This window comes from Dipodomys ordii, unplaced genomic scaffold (assembly GCF_000151885.1).
Source record: "Dipodomys ordii isolate 6190 unplaced genomic scaffold, Dord_2.0 Scaffold91, whole genome shotgun sequence".
NCBI lineage: Eukaryota > Metazoa > Chordata > Mammalia > Rodentia > Heteromyidae > Dipodomys > Dipodomys ordii.
In genome coordinates this window covers 2,615,502-2,636,738 of record NW_012267307.1, presented here as the reverse complement: position 1 = coordinate 2,636,738, position 21,237 = coordinate 2,615,502, and the positions used below count along the sequence as shown (strand labels likewise).

The 21,237-nt window shown below is 57.8% G+C and overlaps 1 protein-coding gene across 1 annotated transcript in view; it reads left to right on the top strand.

Moving 5' to 3' along the window:
• Nucleotides 1–21,237, top strand: part of Znf516 (zinc finger protein 516) — a 63,342-nt gene that overhangs the window by 33,880 nt on the left and 8,225 nt on the right. Inside the window, exon 2 of the mRNA XM_013026149.1 lies at nucleotides 9,231–10,655. Coding sequence (XP_012881603.1) covers nucleotides 9,231–10,655 — 1,425 coding nt within the window. The remainder of the gene's footprint in view (nucleotides 1–9,230; nucleotides 10,656–21,237) is intronic.

Here is a 21,237-nt window from a genome sequence, read left to right as displayed (position 1 = left end):
CTCCCTCCCTCCCTCCCTCCCTCCCAGCTTGTCCCGTTTTCCTTGGTGAGGAGCTCCTTTGGCGGTAAGTCCTACCTTGCCCCAGCCGTCAGCAGATTCCCCGGCATGTGTTGGCAGCGGCTGCCTCATTCCGTGGACGAATTTGAGGCTGGTGCTTCCCAGGGCGCGTGGCCGTCAGTGTCAGTGCGAGGACGCTCAGTTCACTTAATGTTGGTTTTCTTTGTTTTTGACTTTGGCTGGATAGTGCACATGTATTATTGAATTTCAAGTCCTCTCTCTGGAAGTGTAAGGTGCCCTAAGACCTCGCCATCCTGTACCGGAGGAGGACAGAGCTCCCCGAAGACCTTGGCACCCTCTGGTGATCTTCCCGGAGACCACACACCGCGCCCCAGGCCAGGAGCCGCGCATACGCTGGGCACAGGCGCCACCTGGTGGCCACCTGGTGGCCACCGCACACTGCTGTGGCTGCTGGGCAGGCAGCTGCTTTCAGTCGGGGCCTGTCCTCTTTCAGAACACTGAACACTTGTGTTATGAAATGGCCTTTGTTGGCCGGTCAAACACGTGCTGGACTTTAAATCTGAAGACTCTGCTGATGTAGAATCGTGATTTTTTAAAAGAGAAGGCTGATTATGGTTTCTGTAGAATATGTACAGAGTTTGGACTTTGTGTTTGGATAATTATGCATTTTGAGCGCACACATGTGCTGGTTGTGGTGGGTTGCCTGTGTGGAGGAAGTACAGCGTCACTGCCCTTCTGAAGAACAAGGGACTCCCTCAGAGCACAGGGAGGGCCACACAGCCCCACTCACTCAGCTTTGCTGCTGTGGGGTTGTTTGATTAGGTGCTGGTCCTGAAGCTTGAACTCAGGACCAGGCGGGGCTCTGTCTCTGAATTTTTTCTCTCAAGGCTGGTTCTCTACCATTTGAACCGTAGGTCCACTCCTGACATTTTTGTTGGTTAACTGGAGATAAAGTTCCATAGATTGCCTGGGTGAGTTTTGAACCATGATCCTCAGATCTCAGCCTTTTTTAAGCAGTTAGTATTACAGGTGTGACCACTGGCGTCTGACTCCTGCTCTGCACTTCTGTGAACATTGTGCCATCTAAACATGGCACAAATACCTTCTTTTCCAGTTACTGCTCTTCTAAGACTTCCATCTAGAAGATCTTTATGGGCACTAGCCACTTAGTGTGGGTTTATAAATATTCACTGGTTTTTAAATGTACAATTTGTAACATTTTAAGCACTTCTGCTTGGCTTCTGGTGTGTTCGAGTTTTCTCACATGGGTGATGTAGCCTCGGCGTTTGGAGAAGAGGGCAAGGTGTGCACCGTGATGACGGCTGGGTCGTCAGGAAATACGTTCTGTTCACATTGGAATGGATTTGATTTGAAGCAAAACAAACCCAACTGCAGTGACTTTGTCACATCGAGTCATGGAAGCCATCAGCCCATTGCGGGCTTCTGGGATGTGGTCATGTGTTTATGATACTCAGTGTCTTGGTGTGGACGCTCAGGGATTTGATAACCTTTATAGTGCTCATTTTGTACTGATGAACAAGAAAAGTTCCTGAGACTGTTTATTTTTTTCCTGGTACATTTTAAGTTAAATTCTTTTGTCAAATCTAGCCAGTCATGCTTCAATAATAATAATAATACAAAAATAGCGCTTTCCATATTTTTCTGTTGAGATGAGGATGCATAGTACTTTGGCGAGTTATTTATGTTTGGTATTTGTTCTGTAAATTATTGATGGTGGATTAACCTCTTAAGACAGCAAGAGTCAGCCGAGTAGCCGGGGGGGGGGTAAGATAGGGTTTCATGATTGTCCTGGGGGGCCCCTCCCCGGCGCCTGGCACTGCTGCTGGGCACCAGGACGACTTCCAGTGCCTCAGGCTCTCCTTAGAAGGCTCTGGCTGCATTCTGGTCACTGTTTTCATTCAGTGAGAAAAGTGGGGACAGCTCTCGTGAACCGTGGTGCCCCGTGGTGCCCCGTGGGCCCCTTCTCCCAACCTCTGCTCTCCTGGCCCCTGGAACCAGAAGTGCTTTTGGTGTTTTCCTTCTCCAGGATGGGGGGGGGGAGGGACTGCTGGGCGGTGTGTGCACAGGGGCTTCGCTGGTGGCGGGGGTGGGGCGTGGCCGGGCCGCTCTGCCCTTCCAGCCACCGGCCAGTGCCCTCCCTCACGACTCTGCAGAGAGAGCATTTCAGGGCTGCCTTCCCTCCCCTTCTCTCCTTCCCTGTAGTTCCTTTTTCCCCCTCCTGATGTTTTGTGTGTGTTTATACGCATGATTTTGTGTGTGTGTGTGTGTGTGTGTGTGTGTGTGTGTCTGAGTGTGTTTAACCATCATGGTTAAAAGGTTCATCTGAGAAACATCATTTAAAAATGGTGCTGTTCTTGCTCTCAAAACCACCTCTCTTGGTCCTTACTGCTGGGTAACCATGGCTGGAAGTTCTCCAGTGCCAGGAGGGAGCCGGGAAGGCAGCGGCTGTGGGTGGTGGGGACGGGGCTCCCCTGTGACCTGTCCATCCTGGCCCTGTCCGGCCTGGCCCTGGGCGGCCGTGGCTCGTTCTCTTTCAGCCAGGGGAGCACGCAGGAAGCGGAAGAGGAGGGAAGTGAGCCTGCTTGGTAATTGGAGCTGTCAGGGCAGGATAAGCACTTGCCTGGATAGCCAGCTCGCCCGGGAGCCCGGAGTGCCGGCTGCCGTGGAAGGCTGGGTCTTAATCCAGGGAGAGGGGGTGCTTAATGAGGGGCAGCTTGGACAGGCTTGACCCTGGAAGTGCTTGTGTCCTGGTCTGGAGGCCGGCCGCCCTGGCTGACGGTCCCGTGTTCTAGAACCCAGGCTGCGGCACACAGGCGGGCTGTGGCAGGTGCTGCCGGCTGGGGGGGGGGGACTGGGTCTCAGGAGGATTTAGGATTTGCCCCAGTGACGCACCCCGCTGCTCACCAGCTTTCTCTGGGCTTTGTCGCATGCGTGCATGCCTGGGTTGAAAGCCACTCCGTCCCCCTTCGCCTGCCCACGCGGCCGTCCCAGCTCTTCATTCCCTTCCCGGCACCTCGGCGGGGCTTCCAGAACACCTCGAACCTTGAACCCCACGGGCTTCTGTGGGGTTTGTCTCACTGGGCGGCTGCAGCCTGCCTTCTGCGTGTCCGGAGGCCTCCTGTGCGGTGGCAGTGAGGGGGTGAAGAGGCAGGGAGGTGGAGGGCAGGGGCCCTCGAAGCCCAGATCAGCCCTCAGTGTCCACATTGGACTCTTTACCTGGGACTCCAGGCCCCACCTAGGGACCCAGACTTTCCACCAAATGGAGCACCGGGCCCCCTGCTCCGAGGTTGGGTTGAGCGGCTGCTGCACAGCGCCCCAGAGACGACATTGTAGTAGGAAGACCCCACTCAGGCGGGCAAGCCCACCCAGTCACCCCCAGTGGCAGAGCCCACCGCAACAGAGTTATTAACAAAGAAGCAACTTTACTGAGTAGGTTCCTGTGCTGACCAGCCAGGGCCACAGCACAGGCTCGGGAGCTGATACTGCGGCCCCAGCGGCCCCCGTGCTTTGGTTTTTAAAGGCAAAATCCATGAGGTCGAGCCTGGCCACGCGCAGGTGACCAATGGGATCATACCACACACAGGATTGTACAGTCATACCGACCACACACAGGTGGCCATGGGCGGAGTTTACCGTAAGCTTGTGCAAAAGGCAGGGTTTACCATGGTGTCGCCGGTTGGAGCCAGATTACAACCTATCTGATTTATGGGTCAGTCTTTAACTCTTTAACTCAAGGGTGGGTTAGGTTGTTTGGAGGGGGACCATTTTTTTCATTCTGGGAACTAGGCCCATCAAGTCTAAAGTCCCCAAAACAAAGGCAAAGCTCAAAATGGAATCCTACCAGCTGGGGCCCCATCTCAGGGTCCACTTCAGACATCACCAGTGGCTATTGTTTAAAGGCAGGGACTAAGCTGTGTCAACGCCTTGGACTGTCACGGGAGACGTGTGGCTTCACCTTGTGTCACTTAAAAATATCTGTGAAACTCCCTGCATCACTGAGAAGTGAAGAGATGCGTGGGACACAGACACGGACAACCCCGGCAGGTTGGCGGCCCCTGGACCCGCGGCGCGGGGCCCACCGGGCCTCAGGGGGAATGGGAGGCCCGCAGGCAGGCCCGGGAGCTGCTCCGGACCTTCGAGAAGGCAGTGGTCTTCCGAGCATAGGCTTTGAGAGGACAGCTCTGCTCTTGCCAGCCTTGGGTGCTGGGTGTGGAGTGAGCGGTGTGCGGGAAGCCAGAATTGCAGAGCACTCAGATCGACCCCATCTGTGTCAGTGGAGGAGTGGGACTGGTCCATGTGGGGCTGTGTGAAGGCCTGTGTGGTCCGTGAGCTGGGCCAGCCCGGGGGGGGGTGTTTGTGGGGCCCAGCACTCCACACCAGCCTCCGTGTGGTCTGTCCACGGCCGTGAGCGTGGAGGCCCCACGCCCGCACCCTGTGTCCGCGTCAGGTCTGGCAGGCGCCCTGGGGAGACTCGGTCACTGGCCTCCTGTCTTCCCGCCCGTCGCTCCTGAGTCCCGGAGCCGACGGTGTGGGCACCGGATCCTGCTGGGGCTGGAGCCCGCTCTCGGGCTGGTGGGCCTGGCCCGGGGGGGCTCTGGTCTCCACCTCTGTGCTGCCAGGGCTGGCGCGCCGATCGGGTCGAGAGGCGGGGCTGGCGCGAGCTCTGCCCTGGCGCGGTGCCCTTCGTCCTTCCCGGGGGGGAGGGGGCAGTGCAGATTACATCAGAGTGGCTTTGTGGCCGCGGCACAGCATGGAAATAGCATGATAAAATGACTGGTGTATTCTGCTGCCCGTGCGGTGAAGTGACCTGCCATCGCAGGCTCTTCCTTCTTCATCCCCCCCCCCCCACCGTCATGGGGCTTGAACCCAGGGCCTGGACACTGTCTTTGAGCCCTTTTGCTCAAGGCTGGTGCTCTACCACTTTGAGCCACAGCTCCCCTTCTCCCCTTCCTGTTTTCTGGTGGTTTAAGAGTCTCTTGAACTTTGCTGCCCCGGTTGGCTTCCAACCACGATCCTCAGATTTCAGCCTTCTGAGCAGCTAGGATGACAGGCATGAGCAGCCGGTGCCTGGCTTCCTTTCCTCTTAGAAGAGCGATAATTGTGGCTGCGTTGTGTGTGAGTCAGATGCACACCTGGCCCGTGTGCGGTCTCAGGCCACGGCGTCTGCGCGGCGGTTCTGATGGAGCAGTGTCTGGAGTCCCTGCTCAGGAGGCAGCTCTGGAATCCCAAGAAAAGCAAGGTCCCACTTTTCTTCATCAGAATGGGGTGAGGGGTGTGGGCCTCTGGCCTTAACCTCCGAGTGCCGTTTTCCCAGGGCATTGCTGAGGCCTGCCAGTGCTTCCTGCTCGATTCTCACTGCCGTCCATCTGGGGTCCCCACTTTCGGGGCTCAATGTGGCCTCAGAGGCCCAGGCCTCTGCCTCTGAAGAAGTGAGTGCGCCCTAAGCCCTAGAGGGCGAGAGGCGGCCTGCGGCGGCTGGCAGGACCGGCCGGCATTTCCTTAGTGCCCCGAGGCCCCCTTTCTGTCCGTGGATCCACGCTTGTATCCTCTGCTCACGGACACGTGGGGACAGCCGCGGGGCAGCCTCGTTGGCCGCACCTTCCATGCGCAGATGAGAGGCAGCGGCTCAGTGGCTGCTGTGTAAAGCGGATGCAGGTCGGTCAGCATGCAGGCCAGCGGGGGAGGCCCACGCACTGGCACATAGGTGGCCCCGGGCCTCTGCCTGTCTGGGAGAGGATGTTTGTCCAGCCAGGGTGGCTGCAGCCTGGGCCCGCTGGGCTGGAGCAGACAGACCTCAGGGTCTTCCGGAAGGAGCCGGCCTGGGCACAGTCCTGCATTATCTTCGGGGCCCAGGTGGCCTGGCCCTGCTGTCCAGCAGGAGTGCATGGGCTGCAGGTGACCCCCGTCCTCTTCGGCTTGCTCTCCCAGCTGCTCCTGGCTGGGAGCCCTGTTGCTTGGAGCACGCTCGGCAGGGACACGCTTCCTGTGTGCAGAGGGTCCAGGGCCTGTCCCGACCGCCGCAGGGTGGGTGGGACCCGCTCCGGGCTCTGAAGCCTGGAAAGCCTCTCTCGGGTGCAGGTCCTGCACAGAACCCTACCTGGGAGCGGGGATCCCTGGGGACGTGAGCCACGCCGTGCTGGCGGAGGCTCGGGGGCACGGGGGGGACCTAGTGTTTTGGGAGGTCACCTGGCATGCCCAGTAGTGAGCGATGGCCATTTTCCCCAGAACAAGGGTAGGTAAGGAATGGGACAACTTGGGAACGAGGCCCGGGTCTTGCATTTGCTTTGACCTGGTTGGGATAAAAGGGACATGACAGCTCTAGGTGTGGCCCGGTGTTGGCTTCGGCGATGGGAGGAGAGCCAGGAGGCATGCCGTGCTCCCGGCAAGTGCTCCCGCAGGATTTGCTCACCTGGGCTTCCTCAGGGGAAGCGTCTCCTCTGGGAGCAGCGAGTCAGCTGCTCTGCTGCCTCCCCGAGGCCCTGTCCGGGATGGGAGGTACTGGAGAGGCTATCTCGGACGCCGGTGCCAGGGCCTGCCCGCCCTGCAGAGAGTCCTCTGCCCTTCCTGGGTCCGCGTGGGGCAGTGGTTGGCATGTGCCTACCAGTGAGTTCCTGTGAGCTACTTTGGCAGCTCAGGGTTGTTTGCCTTGACTGTATCACTTCATATCTTGGCTTAAGGTGTGGGAAGTCCTACAATTATGTTCTGTGGTGCTCAGAGAGTCCTAGGATGATGTTCTCCGGTTCTGGAGGTTCTGTGATGATGATCTATAGTGCTAGAGGTCCTAGGACAATGTTACACAGTGCTGGAAGTTCTCAGGCGATGTTATCCAGTGCTGCAAGTTCTCAGGCGATGTTATCCAGTGCTGCAAATTCTCAGGTGATGTTACACAGTGCTGCAAGTTCTCAGGTGATGTTACACAGTGCTGCAAGTTCTCAGGTGATGTTCTACAGTGCTGGAAGTTCTCAGGGGATGTTCTACAGTGCTGCAAGTTCTCAGGCGATGTTATCCAGTGCTGGAAGTTCTCAGGCGATGTTATCCAGTGCTGCAAGTTCTCAGGTGATGTTACCCAGTGCTGCAAGTTCTCAGGCGATGTTACCCAGTGCTGCAAGTTCTCAGGCGATGTTACACAGTGCTGGAAGTTCTCAGGCGATGTTACACAGTGCTGCAAGTTCTCAGGTGATGTTATCCAGTGCTGCAAGTTCTCAGGCGATGTTATCCAGTGCTGCAAGTTCTCAGGCGATGTTACCCAGTGCTGGAAGTTCTCAGGCGATGTTCTACAGTGCTGCAAGTTCTCAGGTGATGTTATCCAGTGCTGGAAGTTCTCAGGTGATGTTCTACAGTGCTAGAGATCTACGATGATCTTCTCTGGTGCTGGAAGTCCTAGGACAGTGTTCTCTGGTATTAGAGGTTCTAGAATGATGTTCTCTGGTGCTGGAGGACCGAGGATTATGGTCTATGGTGCTGGAGGTCCTAGGATGGTGTTCTATGGTGCTAGACATTCTCTGGTATTAGAGGTTCTAGAAGATGTTCTATGGAACTGGATGTCCATGGACCATGTTCTCTGGTACTGGAGGGTCTATGATGATGTTCTATGGTTCTAGAGGTCCTCAGATGATGATCTACAGTGCTGGAGGCCCTAGGATGATGATCTGTGGTGCTGGAGGTTCTAGGACAATGTTCTACTCATGCTAGAAGTCCTGGGATGGTGTTCTACGGTGTTGGAGGTCCTAGTGTGGGATGGTGTTCTACAGTGTTGGAGGTCCTAGTGTGGGATGGTGTTCTACGGTGTTGGAGGTCCTAAGACGATGTTCTCTGCTGCTGGAGGTCCTAGTGTGGCTGTCGATGCTGCTGATCGCTGGTGCCAGACGTTCTAGGACAGTGTTTCCCTGGAGCTGAAGGCCTAGACCACTGGGGTCAGAATGCATATAGTGAGGTTCTGGGCACACACCTCAGGTTCTCAATCAGGAGCTGGGCTGTTGGTCTTCTGCCTGCTATAAATGCATTAAAAAGCAGCCCCCTCCCTCCGCCCGCCATGAGGCTTGCTGTGACAGGGAGCTCCCTTTCTCCTAGTCATCCGCGTCTGCGCCAGAGCCGCCTGTACCGTGCTCTGTCTCAGCAGTGCCAGTGACCCCCCCTCCCCACCCCCGCCCAGCCCTCCAGCTCTGCTCTGGAGCACGTGACGGAGGCCTCAGTCCTCCCCAACCACCCCCTTCCAGCACTGCCAACGGCACCACCGTGCTCACCTGAGGGTGGCTTATTACCTGTGGCTGCCCCGTTGCAGCTTGCGTTTGCCAACCTGCCCCATGCCCCCCCCCCCTGCCGGCTCAGCAGCTGAGAGTCTCTTACTATGGCCAAGACTTCCGTTGGATTCCCAAGTCTTGTCTTGGGAAATATATTCTTAGATTGTAAAGAATGCTCCGGATAAGCACATAACCTACTTGCATTGAATGTGAACATCTAAAAGCCTGTGGGAGGGAGGGTCTGGCATTTTCATGCCCTGAGTGGCACCTGGGACCCCAGGCTGCCGCAGCAGCTGGGCAGAGGAGAGGCCCGGCTGTCTCCGGTGTGGGTCCTGAGCTGGGGCTCGGTCCTCGCAGACCTGGGCTTTCTGGGAGGCTGGGCTGCATCCACCGGCAGCGCTGCCGCCTGGGCCGTGGAGAACCCCCCCCCCCCCCCCCGCGCCGTGGTGCTGGACCGTCACCAAGCACTTCACGCACAGGCCTCTGGAGGGACTGGGGCCAAGGTTTTGGATTTAAAACATGGGTCTTGGTGATGAGGATTCTCATGATGAAGTCACATGGTGGCTCAGTTTCTGAAGCAGCTGCTGGTCCTCCCGCCGTGTCTGTCCTGACCTGGGTGATCAGAGCCCCCGTAGCCTGGTCTCAGGTGCAGGGCGTGTGCGCACCGTGCGCAGCTAGTCTGCTTTGCTCATCTCCAGGACACCCTGCCACCTATGCTCACCAGCAGCCCCGCTGTGGTTTAGGGAACGGGACATGCCGCTGGTGTATGTATTTCTGCCCGTCCGTCTGCCCAGTGTAGCACGGCCTCCCTGCAGTGAGAAGGGAGAGGGCCCAGCCCCGAAGCAGCCCGTGCGGGCGGGCGCATGTCTCGGGCGTCTGGCCGCCACCGCCCTTGTCTCGCTGTGTTCTGATGAGCGATGGTAACCTCCCTTCTGCATTTGCATCCTCCAGGGGTACGGTCGCGGCGCTGCTGCTTCTCCACGGAGGTGGTGTCGGCTGCACTCTCCGGCGGCGAGGAGAGCCACGGACTCGGCAGTCACACGCAGGACCGAGGCGGCCGGGAGTCCAGGCCCGTGACAGCGGCCTCGGTGGCATCCACGTTTGAGAACGGCAGCCGAGCCCCGTCCAAGCGTCTGGACCAACACAGGCTCGCCCTCGACCTCAAGATGCCGGCCTTCCACTCCCCACCGGAAACGCCGGGTGTGGGCCGCGGGGCCGACGTCCCTCCCGGTGCCCGGGGAACTGGCCCACAGCCCAATGCGGCAAGCCCGAAGGAGAAGCTGCCTGACCCGTCCGGCAAGGAGCTGTCGGAGGGAGAAAGAAGGGCACCTGCCCCAGACGGGGCCCCCCTGGATTTAAGCACGAGGTCGGGCGGGGACGACCCCCGGGAGGCGGGGCCCTCCCCGCAGGCCGCGCTGGTGGTCCACCCGTGTCCTTACTGCGCCCACAAGACCTACTACCCCGAGGTGCTGTGGATGCACAAGCGAATCTGGCACCGTGTCGGCGGCGGCGCCGTGCCACCCTGGGCGCAACCGAACGGCTACCGGAGCATCCGCAGCGGCCTGGCGTTCCTGGCACGCAGCGGGCGCACGGGCCCCCCGCCCGCCCTTGGCGGCAAGGAGTGCCAGCCCCTGCTGCTCGCCCGCTTCACCCGCACACAGGCGCCTGGCGGGGCCCTGGGACCCAAGGGTGGCTCCCCGCCTCTCGGGGGGGCCACGAAAGCCACGAGCCTGCCTGAGAGCCGGGAGGGCCGTCCCGGGGGCCCATCTGGGCCCGACGGGTATCGACAGACCAGACCTGGCCACGGCCAGGAGACACCCAGCGCCGCCACCGCCGGCGGGCAGGGACCTCTGGGGAAGGCCAAACTGGAGGCCGGCGCCAAGCCCGGCCCGCCCGCAGGCGCCGGGGGCCTCAGCAGGAGCGCCACCCCTACGCCCTCCGTCATCACCCGGGTGGCGGCCCAGCCCGCGGCCAACAGCAAGCCCACAGAGAAGTTTGGGGTGTCTCCGGCAACGGCCAGCACCGGTCCCCCACACAAGCACAGTGGCCCGAACTCTCTGAAAGCCAGATTCAGCCCGCAGCCTCAGGGTGCGCCTCCTGTGAAGAGCGAAGGGGGGCCGTCCCCACTTCCCCGCGAGCCCCCGTCCCCGGAGCTGAGGACGTCGACCACATGCGCCACAGCCACCAGAGGGGACCCCGCGGCGCAGGCCCAGCCCGGGACGCCCTCCGTCATACACTCCGCCAAGCAGGAGCCCGCGGCTGAGGGCCAGGAGAAACGCCTGGACATCCTCAGCATCTTTAAGACGTACATTCCAAAGGACTTCACTACGCTCTACCAGGGCTGGGGGGTCAGCAGCCCCGGGCCGGAGCACAGAGGTAAGTCGGGTGGGGGGTGGGTCCTGCGCGCCAGGGAGCTCGCGGGTACCCTCCTGCCGGCCGGCGGCCCCAGGGCGGTCCTGGCCGGTCCTTTGTTCTGATAGAACTGTCACCTCTTGTCCTGCTGTGCCATGGATCGAACAGCTCTTCCCAGTCCCGGAGCTGGGCTCTTGTACTTCCTGGGCAGCGACTTCTGACTGTCCTTTCTGCTCCCTTCTTGTAGAAAACATTTTAACAAAGCCTTGGTAGATGCTCATTGTACTTGTCTTTTAAGAGTGTGTGTTTGAACCGAGTATTCAGTTTTATATGTAAGCAATGGAGAACTTACTACACAGTACACAGGATTGGTAAGCAGAGACTTGCCCAAGCCCTACATTGCAGAAGCTGGGGGTTTGAGCTGCGCCAGAGTTCTCAACCAAGTAACCCTTGCCGTGGCTTTGCCGTTGTCCCACGGGCATCGCTAGTGGCTAGCCATGCTGCTGAGCTTGGAGAAGGAGCGTTTTGGGTCCTTGAAGGTTTTCACAGTACAGTGGGGACGGGACCTAAGTCTAAAGACAGAATTTGCTTAGAATTCACATACACCTTAGATCTGAAGCCTGGCTGTAGTTCCATGCGGCCGTTTGAAGTGTGCAGACACACTGGCATCAGGTGTGGGTTTGTCACTGGGTGTCATATGAGTGCCCAGAGCTTTTTCTAAGTTTTGGAGCATCTGGGATCTTGGTCGGACACTAATGAGGGCTTTCTGGTTTTGCTCCTGCCCATGATTTACGTGTCTTCGATGCAACACTGGTTCTCAGACAGAATTCACAGGCCATTCTCATTTAACATGCAGAACGCTAGGAAGTTAAGGTCCTGTCAAAAACCCAAACAAACAGCACTCAGGAGGCTGAGGCAGGAGGATCGCCAGTTGGAGGCCAGCCTGGACTATATAATGAAACCGTGCCTCACAAAACCAAAAACCAAACGAAATCAATAGATTTCCCCCTCCCCGCCTTGGGAGGGGGTTTCCCTGTTCCTGGCCCTCACCCTTAAAACAAATCCACAGGTTCTTGAAATAGGGGACCTCTCAAAATGGTCTCTGAGTCCGGAGATTGTGGGAAGATGGCAGTACTGTTAGGGAACATGGTGCGGGGCTGGGGAACCGGTGAGCAGAGGGGCCCCGTCAAGGGGGGGCCATGCCAAGGGGTGGGGTGCCGGGCCTGGCGGATGTGTGGACTCAGCCATGGAGTCCCTCCTGTGTGGGGTCGTGGTGCCTGCTGGGTGACAGGTGCGTTGCATGATGGCGGTGTGGGTGGACGGGGGAGCTGACCTGCAGCGGGAGAGCCGTGTGTGCTCTGTCCCGGGGCCTGCTGCTCTCGGCCTCTGTGGGCCCAGGAGGCCCTGCAGGAGGCCCTGCTGTGTCCTGGCTGCGAGGGCCGGCTGGTGATGGTACAGGCTGTGCTCTGTGCGCTAGGAGCAGGTGGAAGGTGAGCGTGCCCCCACGCAGCTCCACCCCAACCGGCACCCTTGGGTTGTGAGCTATCCTGCTTGCCTGGGTCCAGTAATCTGTGGGTTGAGCTGTCTGTGGGCCTCAGTGGGTGGGGTAAGCTGGGGTTGAGCTGTCTATGGGCCTCGGGGGGTGGGGTAATCTGCAGGTTGAGCCATGGGGGCACATTTTAATGTCTGGGTGATGGGCAGACTGTTACCTTGCTTCTCAGATTCCCTGGGCTGTGCACTTCTGCTCCCAGTCATGGCGAGCACTTGGTGAGCCCAAGAGACCCGGTGGAGAGGCTGCTCACCACCCTGTGGGTCCAGGCAGTGGCTCTTGAATTGATTCCTTTTTCCTAAGAATGTAGATGTGAGCTGTGGGGTTTGAGAATTCTAGTGACAGATTTGGAAGATCAAGTAGTCTGAGATGTTTCCCTTTTCCTTACAAAGATTTTTAAAAAATAGATGGTGTTAAGGGCTTTTAAATGAAGTTCTTTGCAGGCAGGGAGTGGGTGGTCTCCCAGGGACTGCGCTCCTCCCGGATTGTTGTTTCTTCTTCTAAGGTACACGTCAGCACGCGGTTAGGCGTGAGTCAGCAAACCTGGGTGTTTTAGGCTCACTTTGAACTGAGTTTCTTGGGGGAAGTGTGCTTCACTTCCCAGTATTAGAACATACTTGCCTACAGGTCACTTTTAACATCCTAGAGAAACCAGTTGCAGACCCAGTGCCCCAATGGGTCTGAAAGTTGCCCAGCCCGGTGACGTTAGCTTTGGGGCCTCTCACTTGGTCTACGCACAGCAAGCTAAAAGGCCGTGTGCGGCAGCCCCTGGCATGCTCTCCTCCTTCCCTGCCCTTCTCTGCCTGGCCCGGCACCCCGCTCCTGGCAGAGCCATGCCCTCTCCCTGGGACCGGTCTGTCCTCGCTCCTTGCGTGACAGTCTGAGAAGCCTGTGATTGCTTCAGCCAGAGCAGGCTCAGCTTCCTGGTGAACGTTCTGGAGGTGAAGAGAATGTTGGGGCTTTTGTGGGGGGGGCTCGGTGCCAGGGACTGCAGGCGTTGCATTATGCGCATGTCATCCACCGGAAGCTAAACTCGGAGGCCTTGCTTCTCAACTGCTTCCTGCTCAGCACTGCCCTGTGGATGTAGCTGACTTGTGAGTCGTGTGTCTGCATGCTTACGTGCTCAGCCCTGGCAGAATGAATGTTTTTGTACTATCATATGGGTATGCCAGTACTTTGTGCATCTTCCTCTGGTCACCTGGTGTGTTTGCTGTGTGTCTCCTAGTTGGTGTCCTCTGCTGATCTGAAGGTCTTAACTTCCTATGGGGGCTGACTGAATGTGCAGCTACTGCATTGTCATGTTGTCAGGGGTGACCATGTGCAAAGAGACATCTGAAAGGCTGTCAGCAGATGAGGCCATGATGGTGGGTGCTACACATGTGACTGTCAGGATGCGTGTCATGAACCATACATGTGATGCCCACCACGTGTGATTCTGTGGTATGTTCCATGTACCGTGCATGATGCCCAACATGTGTGATTCTGTCATGGCGTGTGTCACGTACCATACACGAGCCTAGCAATGCATCATGTGCTAAGGCGTTTACTTCTTGGATAATTTTCCTCTCTGTGGCTTAGGTGGCATTCTTTTGAGCAAGAAAGCCAGCTAGAAACTACTCAGAAGAGGTGGGATGTGTGGGGCTCAGAGCTTCACCCTCAGGATGGAAGCCTGCCCGTTTTGTGATCTTTCTCGGGTGTGACCGCGCAGGAATAAAGCTGGGTCCTCTGTGTCTCCGGACTGTGGCGTGCCTGTGTTATGGAATGGAGTGATTCTGCAGAGCAGTACCTAAGGTCTTTCTTGCTGGAACTTGTCAGTGGGGTGTCAAGGAAGGACATTCTGGTCTCTTTGTTGGGATAATTGTTCAGCTTTCTTTCTCTTCTTAGATGGTGGCTTATGGGGTAATCAGTGAAATGCTGCTGCAAGGCTCTGTGTGCCACTGTGAGGTTGGGCCTTTTCCCTTCACTTCTAAAACCAGTTTTCCATCCACCCCTGAGTTTGTTCGTCAGTGTGTTAGTCATTTTCTCACTAGGTTTTCAAGTGACGTTTTCAACCATCTTGGTCAACTCAGAAGTTTGTAGTGGCTTGCGTGTGATTGTATTCACCCTAAAGGACATGTGTCAAGGTGTCTGCTCATGCTTGCAATCTTAGTTACTTAGGAGACTGAGATCTGAGGAGCATGGTTCAAAGCCAAGCCAGTTAAACAACAAAAAAGTTGGAAGTGAATCTGTGGCTCAAGAAGTGGAACATCAGCCCTCAGTGAAGACCCGCGTCAGCACCCAGGTCCTGAGTTCAAGCCCCAGTACCACCACCAAAATCAACAAGGAAGCAATGGTGTGCTAAGATGCATGGGAAGGCAGCGCACCAGTGTGCGGAGGCTTGAGGTGTGCTGTGATTTCCCCACCGTTGTCCTTCGGGTGGCTGCTAAAATCCATCACTTAGAAAAGGATTGGTCCTGGCATAGCATGTTGTAAACATGAGACACACTCACACACCTTGTAGCTTTTCTGTGGTGCAGTTGGGCTGTGCATTGAGATGCTGTGTGGGACACACAGGAAAAGGGAAGAGAAATAGAGTTGTCAGAGGTGGTTTTCCTAGCAGCTCAACGGCACAGTGGGAGTGAACTCCCAAGACTCCACTAGACTAGAGGGAGAGGAGAGCGGTCAGCGACTGGACCGAGGCCGCAGTGGGCTCTGCGGTGCTGACCCCATGCAGGCCGCAGCACCCCTCACCGCGAGGCCCGCAGCTTCCTCAGGGCGGGTCCCCGTGGGCCGCTCCTTCTCGGATCTGCTCCTTCCTCCTGGGAGCTTCTTCCTGCTCTGGGGGGGGGGGGGGAAGCCACTGCAGCGCACAGGTGCGCTCTGTAAGGTGAAGCGATCATGTCGTCTGTGGATCCGTTGTAAGTGAGAGCAAGAGAAACAGCTGGAGATTTGCTTTCCATCCCGATTGATTAGGTGCCCTCCTTTTCCTTGTCCTTTTCTGTTTGAATGTCCAGTGCTAGGTAAGTAGAGCTCAGCTCAACGATACATTGGTTAAGAGTGGCAGAGCTCTTCTGGGTGAAGGCTGCTTGTCTTTTTTTCTTGTTGGGTGGGGTTGTGTGACCCCTGTGCTGGCACTCAGACCCCTGGGGGTCTTCTGGAGCTACCCAGTGGGAGCAGTGAGCCATGGTGGGGGAGGGGAGGCGTGGCACGCACCCCATTCCTCCTTCTTGTCTGGACTGAGAAGAGAGCCCAGGGCCCACGGCTAGGTGTAGAAGTGCCGGCCCTCCGTCCCTGTGTGTTTGGTCTAACACACACCAGTGCCTGGGCTGCTGCCAGTCCTGGCAGGGGTCCCGATGTCCTCCCAGAGGGAAGCAGGCCGGCGGGAAGGCCTGTGTGTCTGACTCCTGGGGTCAGAGTGGTTCTTGTCACTGTCTGCTGTCCTCTCGCCTTGTCTCTGTGCATTGGTGTCCCTGATTTGCTCAGTGTGCCTCCTGACAGAGACAGGTGTCCAGCTGCCCAGAGCTACGTGCCCACCACATAGCCCGGGTGCCACCCTGCCCCACCTTGTCCTGGAGCCTGGCCTGCGCTTGATCCGAGACGAAGGCTGACACTTGTCAGCCTGGAGGTGGCTTCACAGGCTGCCTGTCAGGCAGAGGAACGGAACGGGGCTGCTCTCCTCTCCCCTGCCTCCTACCTCCTCACCTCCACCCCAACTCGGACACACGGTGCCGTGCCGCGCCAACACGGACACACGGTGCCGTGCCGCCCATGCTCCAGCGGCAGGCCTGCCTGAAGGACTCGGCCTTCGCGGAGTGCAGGAAGACTTCCCACCCGGGAAGTGGGTACCCCCAGGTGCCATAGCCCCACGCCACGCGGCCAGGCCCCTGTGCAACGTGGGAGGGCGGTCACCCACCCGTCCTTCAGTTGTCCGTACTCTCTTGCTAGCACCCAACGTGTATGTGTGCCACGGGGCTTAACGGGAGTCAAACCTGGGAGCAAATGTTCCATTTTAGTTAGACTCTTCATACACAATTATGATAATAAAGTATATGGCCACCACACAGATAGAACTCAGAGCCCCCGCCCCCCCGCCAAGATGGTCAGGGTGTCCCACGGACCCCAGTTCTCCGTAAAGAGCCAACTGGAGACCTGACTGGGCAGCTAACAGTGAGTCACGGCAGTCCAGAGCTTTAGACAGGCACCACCTGAGCAGAGTGCACACACCCCCAGAAGCCAGCCTGATACAAAATGACACGGCCAAATGGCAAGTCCCACAGGAGGAGGGCCTCTGTGCACACACACCAGTGATTAACACTGTCCGTGACTGCCTTCTGTAGCCGTGGAGTTGGAAGTGAAAGGGGCAGGGCCCCAGGCCACCATTATCATGGTCTCTCACTGTGTTACGGGAAATTGGTGTTTTCCAGCCATGGGCTAGGCTGGTGTCTGCTCCACCAGTGTGCGTCTGTAATGGACTTGGCGGCTTGTGTGTGCACGCCTGTCCTCTGCTAACGGACTGCCCGCTCCCACAGTGGTGTTGGGTTGTGATACTGCCCGAGGTCCCACAGCTCCCCGGCCGCTGCGCGTCGGTGCGCTCACTAGCGGTGGAACATTCTGTTTTGCTGTGACTACGACTCCCCCCCCCCCTCCACCCCGGATACAAGTCACATTCAGGGCCTGCGGAGATGCTGGGTGATGGGTGATGACTGGTGGAGACTTGACGGTGGATGGAAACACTGGGTGTTCAGACTTTCTCCCCCAGGATGTTTTGGATCTGAGTCTGCTTGGGACTACATTATGTTCTACCTCCTTTAAAAGCCTTATGCCTGCATACTCCATGGGAATGGCGTGGTTTGTAGTCTATGCTTGTGTCCCTGCTGTTGCACGCCCCCATATGTGCTGTTGCACGCCCCCAGTGCTGTTGCACACTCCCGTGTGCTGTTGCACGCCCCTTTGTGTCAGTTGCATGCCCCCGTGTCTGTTGCAGCCCCGTGTGTCTGTTGCACGCCCCCGTGTGCTGTTGCACGCTCCAGTGTGTCTTGCACACCCCATGTGTCTGTTGCACGCCCCCATGTGTCTTTTGCACACTCCCATGTGTCTGTTGCACGTTCCTGTGTGTGCTGTTGTACGCCCTGTGTGTGCTGTTGCACGCTCCTGTGTTGCACGCTCCCGTGTGTGTTGCACGCCCCATGTGTGCTGTTGCACGCCCCGTGTGTGCTGTTACACGCCCCCCTGTGTGCTGTTGAATGCCCCATGTGCCTGTTGCACGCCCCTGTGTGTGCTATTGCACGTCCCGTGTGTCTGCTGCACAGCCCCGTGTGTCTGTTGCACGCCCCCGTGTGTCTGTTGCATGCTCCCGTGTGTCTGTTACACGCCCCCGTGTGCCTGTTGCACACCCCCGTGTGTCTGTTGCATGCCCTGTGTGTCTGTTGCACATCCCCGTGTGTGCTGTTGCACGCCCCCGTGTGTGCTGTTGCACGCCCCCGTGTGTTCTATTGCACGCCCCCGTGTGTGCTGTTGCACGCCCCCGTGTGTGCTGTTGCACGCCCCGTGTGTCTGTTGCACGCCCCCGTGTGTCTGTTGCACGCCCCCGTGTGTGCTGTTGCACGCCCCCGTGTGTGCTGTTGCACGCCCCGTGTGTCTGTTGCATGCCCCCTGTGTGCTGTTGCACGCCCCCTGTGTGCTATTGCACGCCCCGTGTGTCTGTTGCACGTCCCTGTGTGCTATTGCACGCCCCGTGTGTCTGTTGCACGCCCCCGTGTGTCTGTTGCACGCCCCTGTGTGTGCTGTTGCACGCCCCGTGTGCTGTTGCATGCCCCTGTGTGCTGTTGCACGCCCCCGTGTGTCTTGCACGCCCCCGTGTTGTCTGTTGCATGCTCCCGTGTGTCTGTTGCACGCCCCTGTGTGTGCTGTTGCACGCCCCGTGTGCTGTTGCACGCCCTGTGTGTCTGTTGCATGCCCCTGTGTGTGCTGTTGCACGCCCCGTGTGTGCTATGCCTCCCCGCATGTGTGGCCGTCACGCAGAGCCACCAGTGCACACTCGGTGGGGTGGAGCTGCCCCACAGGGCTCCTCCCACGGCTCGTGGGGTCCAAGTTCTCCCTGGCCCTCCCTCCTCTGGTCTCACTCCCGCCTGGCTCTGCTGCTCTGGCTTTCTCCCACCGCTGTGGACTCTGTAGCTTTGGGTCTCCTCCTCTACCCAGTCCTGTCGGGGTGGTGGTATCAGGCGGGGCTGTCCAGCCTGGATGAGTCCAGTATCCAGCCAGTGGGGATGGGATACGGTTCACTTGAGGACACGGCATGCCACGGCGGTGGCTGCCCTCAGTGATGGAACTGAAGTTACCTGGTCACAGTCCCTTTGTTTTTATGGTATTCAGATTCCCGCCTGCCCTAAGTCCTAGTAGAAGTTGGACTTGTGTAAAGCCTCTGTGTCATGGATCATGACAAGAAGCCTGGACAGGAGCGTATCTTCTTAAAGCGTTCTGTTTCTCTTAGTCTAACCCGTAGTTTTGAAATGTAAAGCAGTTATTTTGTGATGCTGTGGCTGTTTGTGAAATGAGCTGGAAACGTGCTAAAGGTGTTCCACACGCCGCGGGCCGTGGCCCGCTGAGGGGGCTGGCCTTGCCCTTGACATCAGTGGCCGCGCCATGGCCGCAGGGCACCGTGCTGGCTGCGGGCGCGGTGCCGTGGGCGAGGAGGACGCTTTGCCAGCCCAGCCGGAGCGGGTCGTGCCTTCTGCTCACACAGGTGACTGACTCCCAAGCCCAGCAGAGGCCTGTGAGGACGGCTCTTGAGTTTCTCGGTCCACACCGCAGCCTGCGTTCCACATTTGCCTTCAGCCTGAGCCCGATTCCACAATGTGAGGTGCAGTGGTTCAGACAGCCATTTAATGGACCTCACCGTCTTTCTGAGCCCACGCGGTCCTTCCTGGTCTTCCCGCCCCCCCATCACTCCAGTGGTTACCTCCTCCAGCCTGTGGCTTTGTGTGGCACAAATCCAGAGTTCAGTCCTCTTATGTGCACAAGATCTTCACACTGGCTGCAGGCCTGGTGCTAAATCTGGGCTCAGTCAGCACCTCGTCCGGTACTGGACTTTCTATACCGGGTCTTGACCCCTCCTTTCCCCTTACCTCGGGCTGATTCATCATTCCTCAGTAGCCTGGGTCTTCAAGGAAAGTTAATTTGCCGTAAATGCTTTCGGGGTTTGTCTTGAAAATCCCATAGAGATTTGTTGACCAGAATAATTAAAAAGCAGATCAGTAATGGAGGTGGAAATCTCTGGTTTCTTTTGTTTCTTACCCTTCTCTCAGTAATTGCAATTTTGTGCCATTGCTTTGAGGATATGTAATTTGAGAACTTTTCTGGTTTATGTGGAACATACCTTATTATTCTCACAGAGCAGCCCTGTTCATTTTCGTGCTTGGAGTACTTTCACGCTGACTAATTAATATTTAAATCCAGTTTTTTTTCCTACGGCCTTTAGGAGCCATGCATCATGAATTTTCTTTGGATCACATGACACTGCTCATGCAGAAATTACTTGATGCAACACGTAAAAGTTGAAAGACTTTTGACACACATGCATCATAGGTGCTAAATTACCTAACTGGAACAATACTTGGAGATGGGATCATTATTTATTCCCTCATCACGAGTTGTATGGGGCGCTGCCTGTGCTGGGCCTGGGGGGCCTGGGATGGTCCTGTTGTCCTGTGTACCAGGCCCGGCTGGGACTGGGGTCCTGTGTGCCGGGCCCGGGCGGAATTGGGGAGGTCCTGTCGTCCTGGGTGTGTGGGTGGTTTAGCCAGTGGCATGGTGCTTCGTACCACGAGGGCTTGCACACGCGTGACTTCATACCACGAGGGCTTGCACACGCGCGACTTCATACCACGAGGGCTTGCACACACGCGACTTCATACCACGAGGGCTTGCACACACGCGACTTCATACCATGAGGGCTTGCACACACGCGACTTCATGCCACGAGGGCTTGCACACGTGTGACTTCATACCACGGGGGCTTGCACACACGCGACTTCATACCATGAGGGCTTGCACACGTGTGACTTCATGCCATGAGGGCTTGCACACGCGCGACTTCATACCACGAGGGGCTTGCACACACGCGACTTCATACCATGAGGGCTTGCACACGTGTGACTTCATACCACAAGGGCTTGCACACGTGTGACTTCATACCACGAGAGCTTGCACACGTGTGACTTCACACCACGAGGACTTGCACACGCGCGACTTCATACCACGGGGGCTTGCACACGCGCGACTTCATACCACGAGGGCTTGCACACTCACAACTTCATACCATGAGGGCTTGCACACTCACGACCTCATGCTGACTGGGGCCAGGGAGCAAGGTCAGGATGGGGAAGGAACTGTAGTGACAGGTGGTGGCTGGGAGGCTGGACGAGGGGACAGTGTGGGGCAGAGGTCTATTGGGGTCACAAACGGGCTCTTGCACCAGGATCTAGAAAGTTCCCTCCTTTGAGGGCAGGGCTGTAGGCGCAGGGTTACTGGCAGTCCAGTGTGGGGGCTCCAGGCGGTGGCTGAGCTGCCCTCTGAGGGCACTTAGGACGATCCACTGGAGAGACAGGGAATCCCCTGCTCAGAGGCTGGAGGTGAAGGGGGCGGATGGAGTGGAGGATGTGACGGGCGGATGGAGTGGAGGATGGGACTGTGGACGTGAGGCCTGGGAAAGGGTGGGCTGACTCGGGGCTCTGGCTGGGGGGGTCTGTTAGTCTGGAGGGGGGGCGTGGTGACGTGAGCTAGGCTCTGAGCAGCCAGCTCTGGCGGCAGAGGCGGGTCTGGGGTGGATGCGCGAGGTCCTGGGTGAGTCCTCCCAGGACTGGGGGCAGAGGCGGGTCTGGGTGGATGTGGGTCTGGGTGGATGTGGTCTGGGTGGATGTGGGCCTGGGTGGATGTGGATCTGGGTGGATGTGGGTCTGGGTGGATGTGGGTCTGGGTGGATGTGGTCTGGGTGGATGTGGTCTGGGTGGATGTGGGTCTGGGTGGATGTGGGTCTGGGTGGATGTGGGTCTGGGTGGATGTGGGTCTGGGTGGATGTGG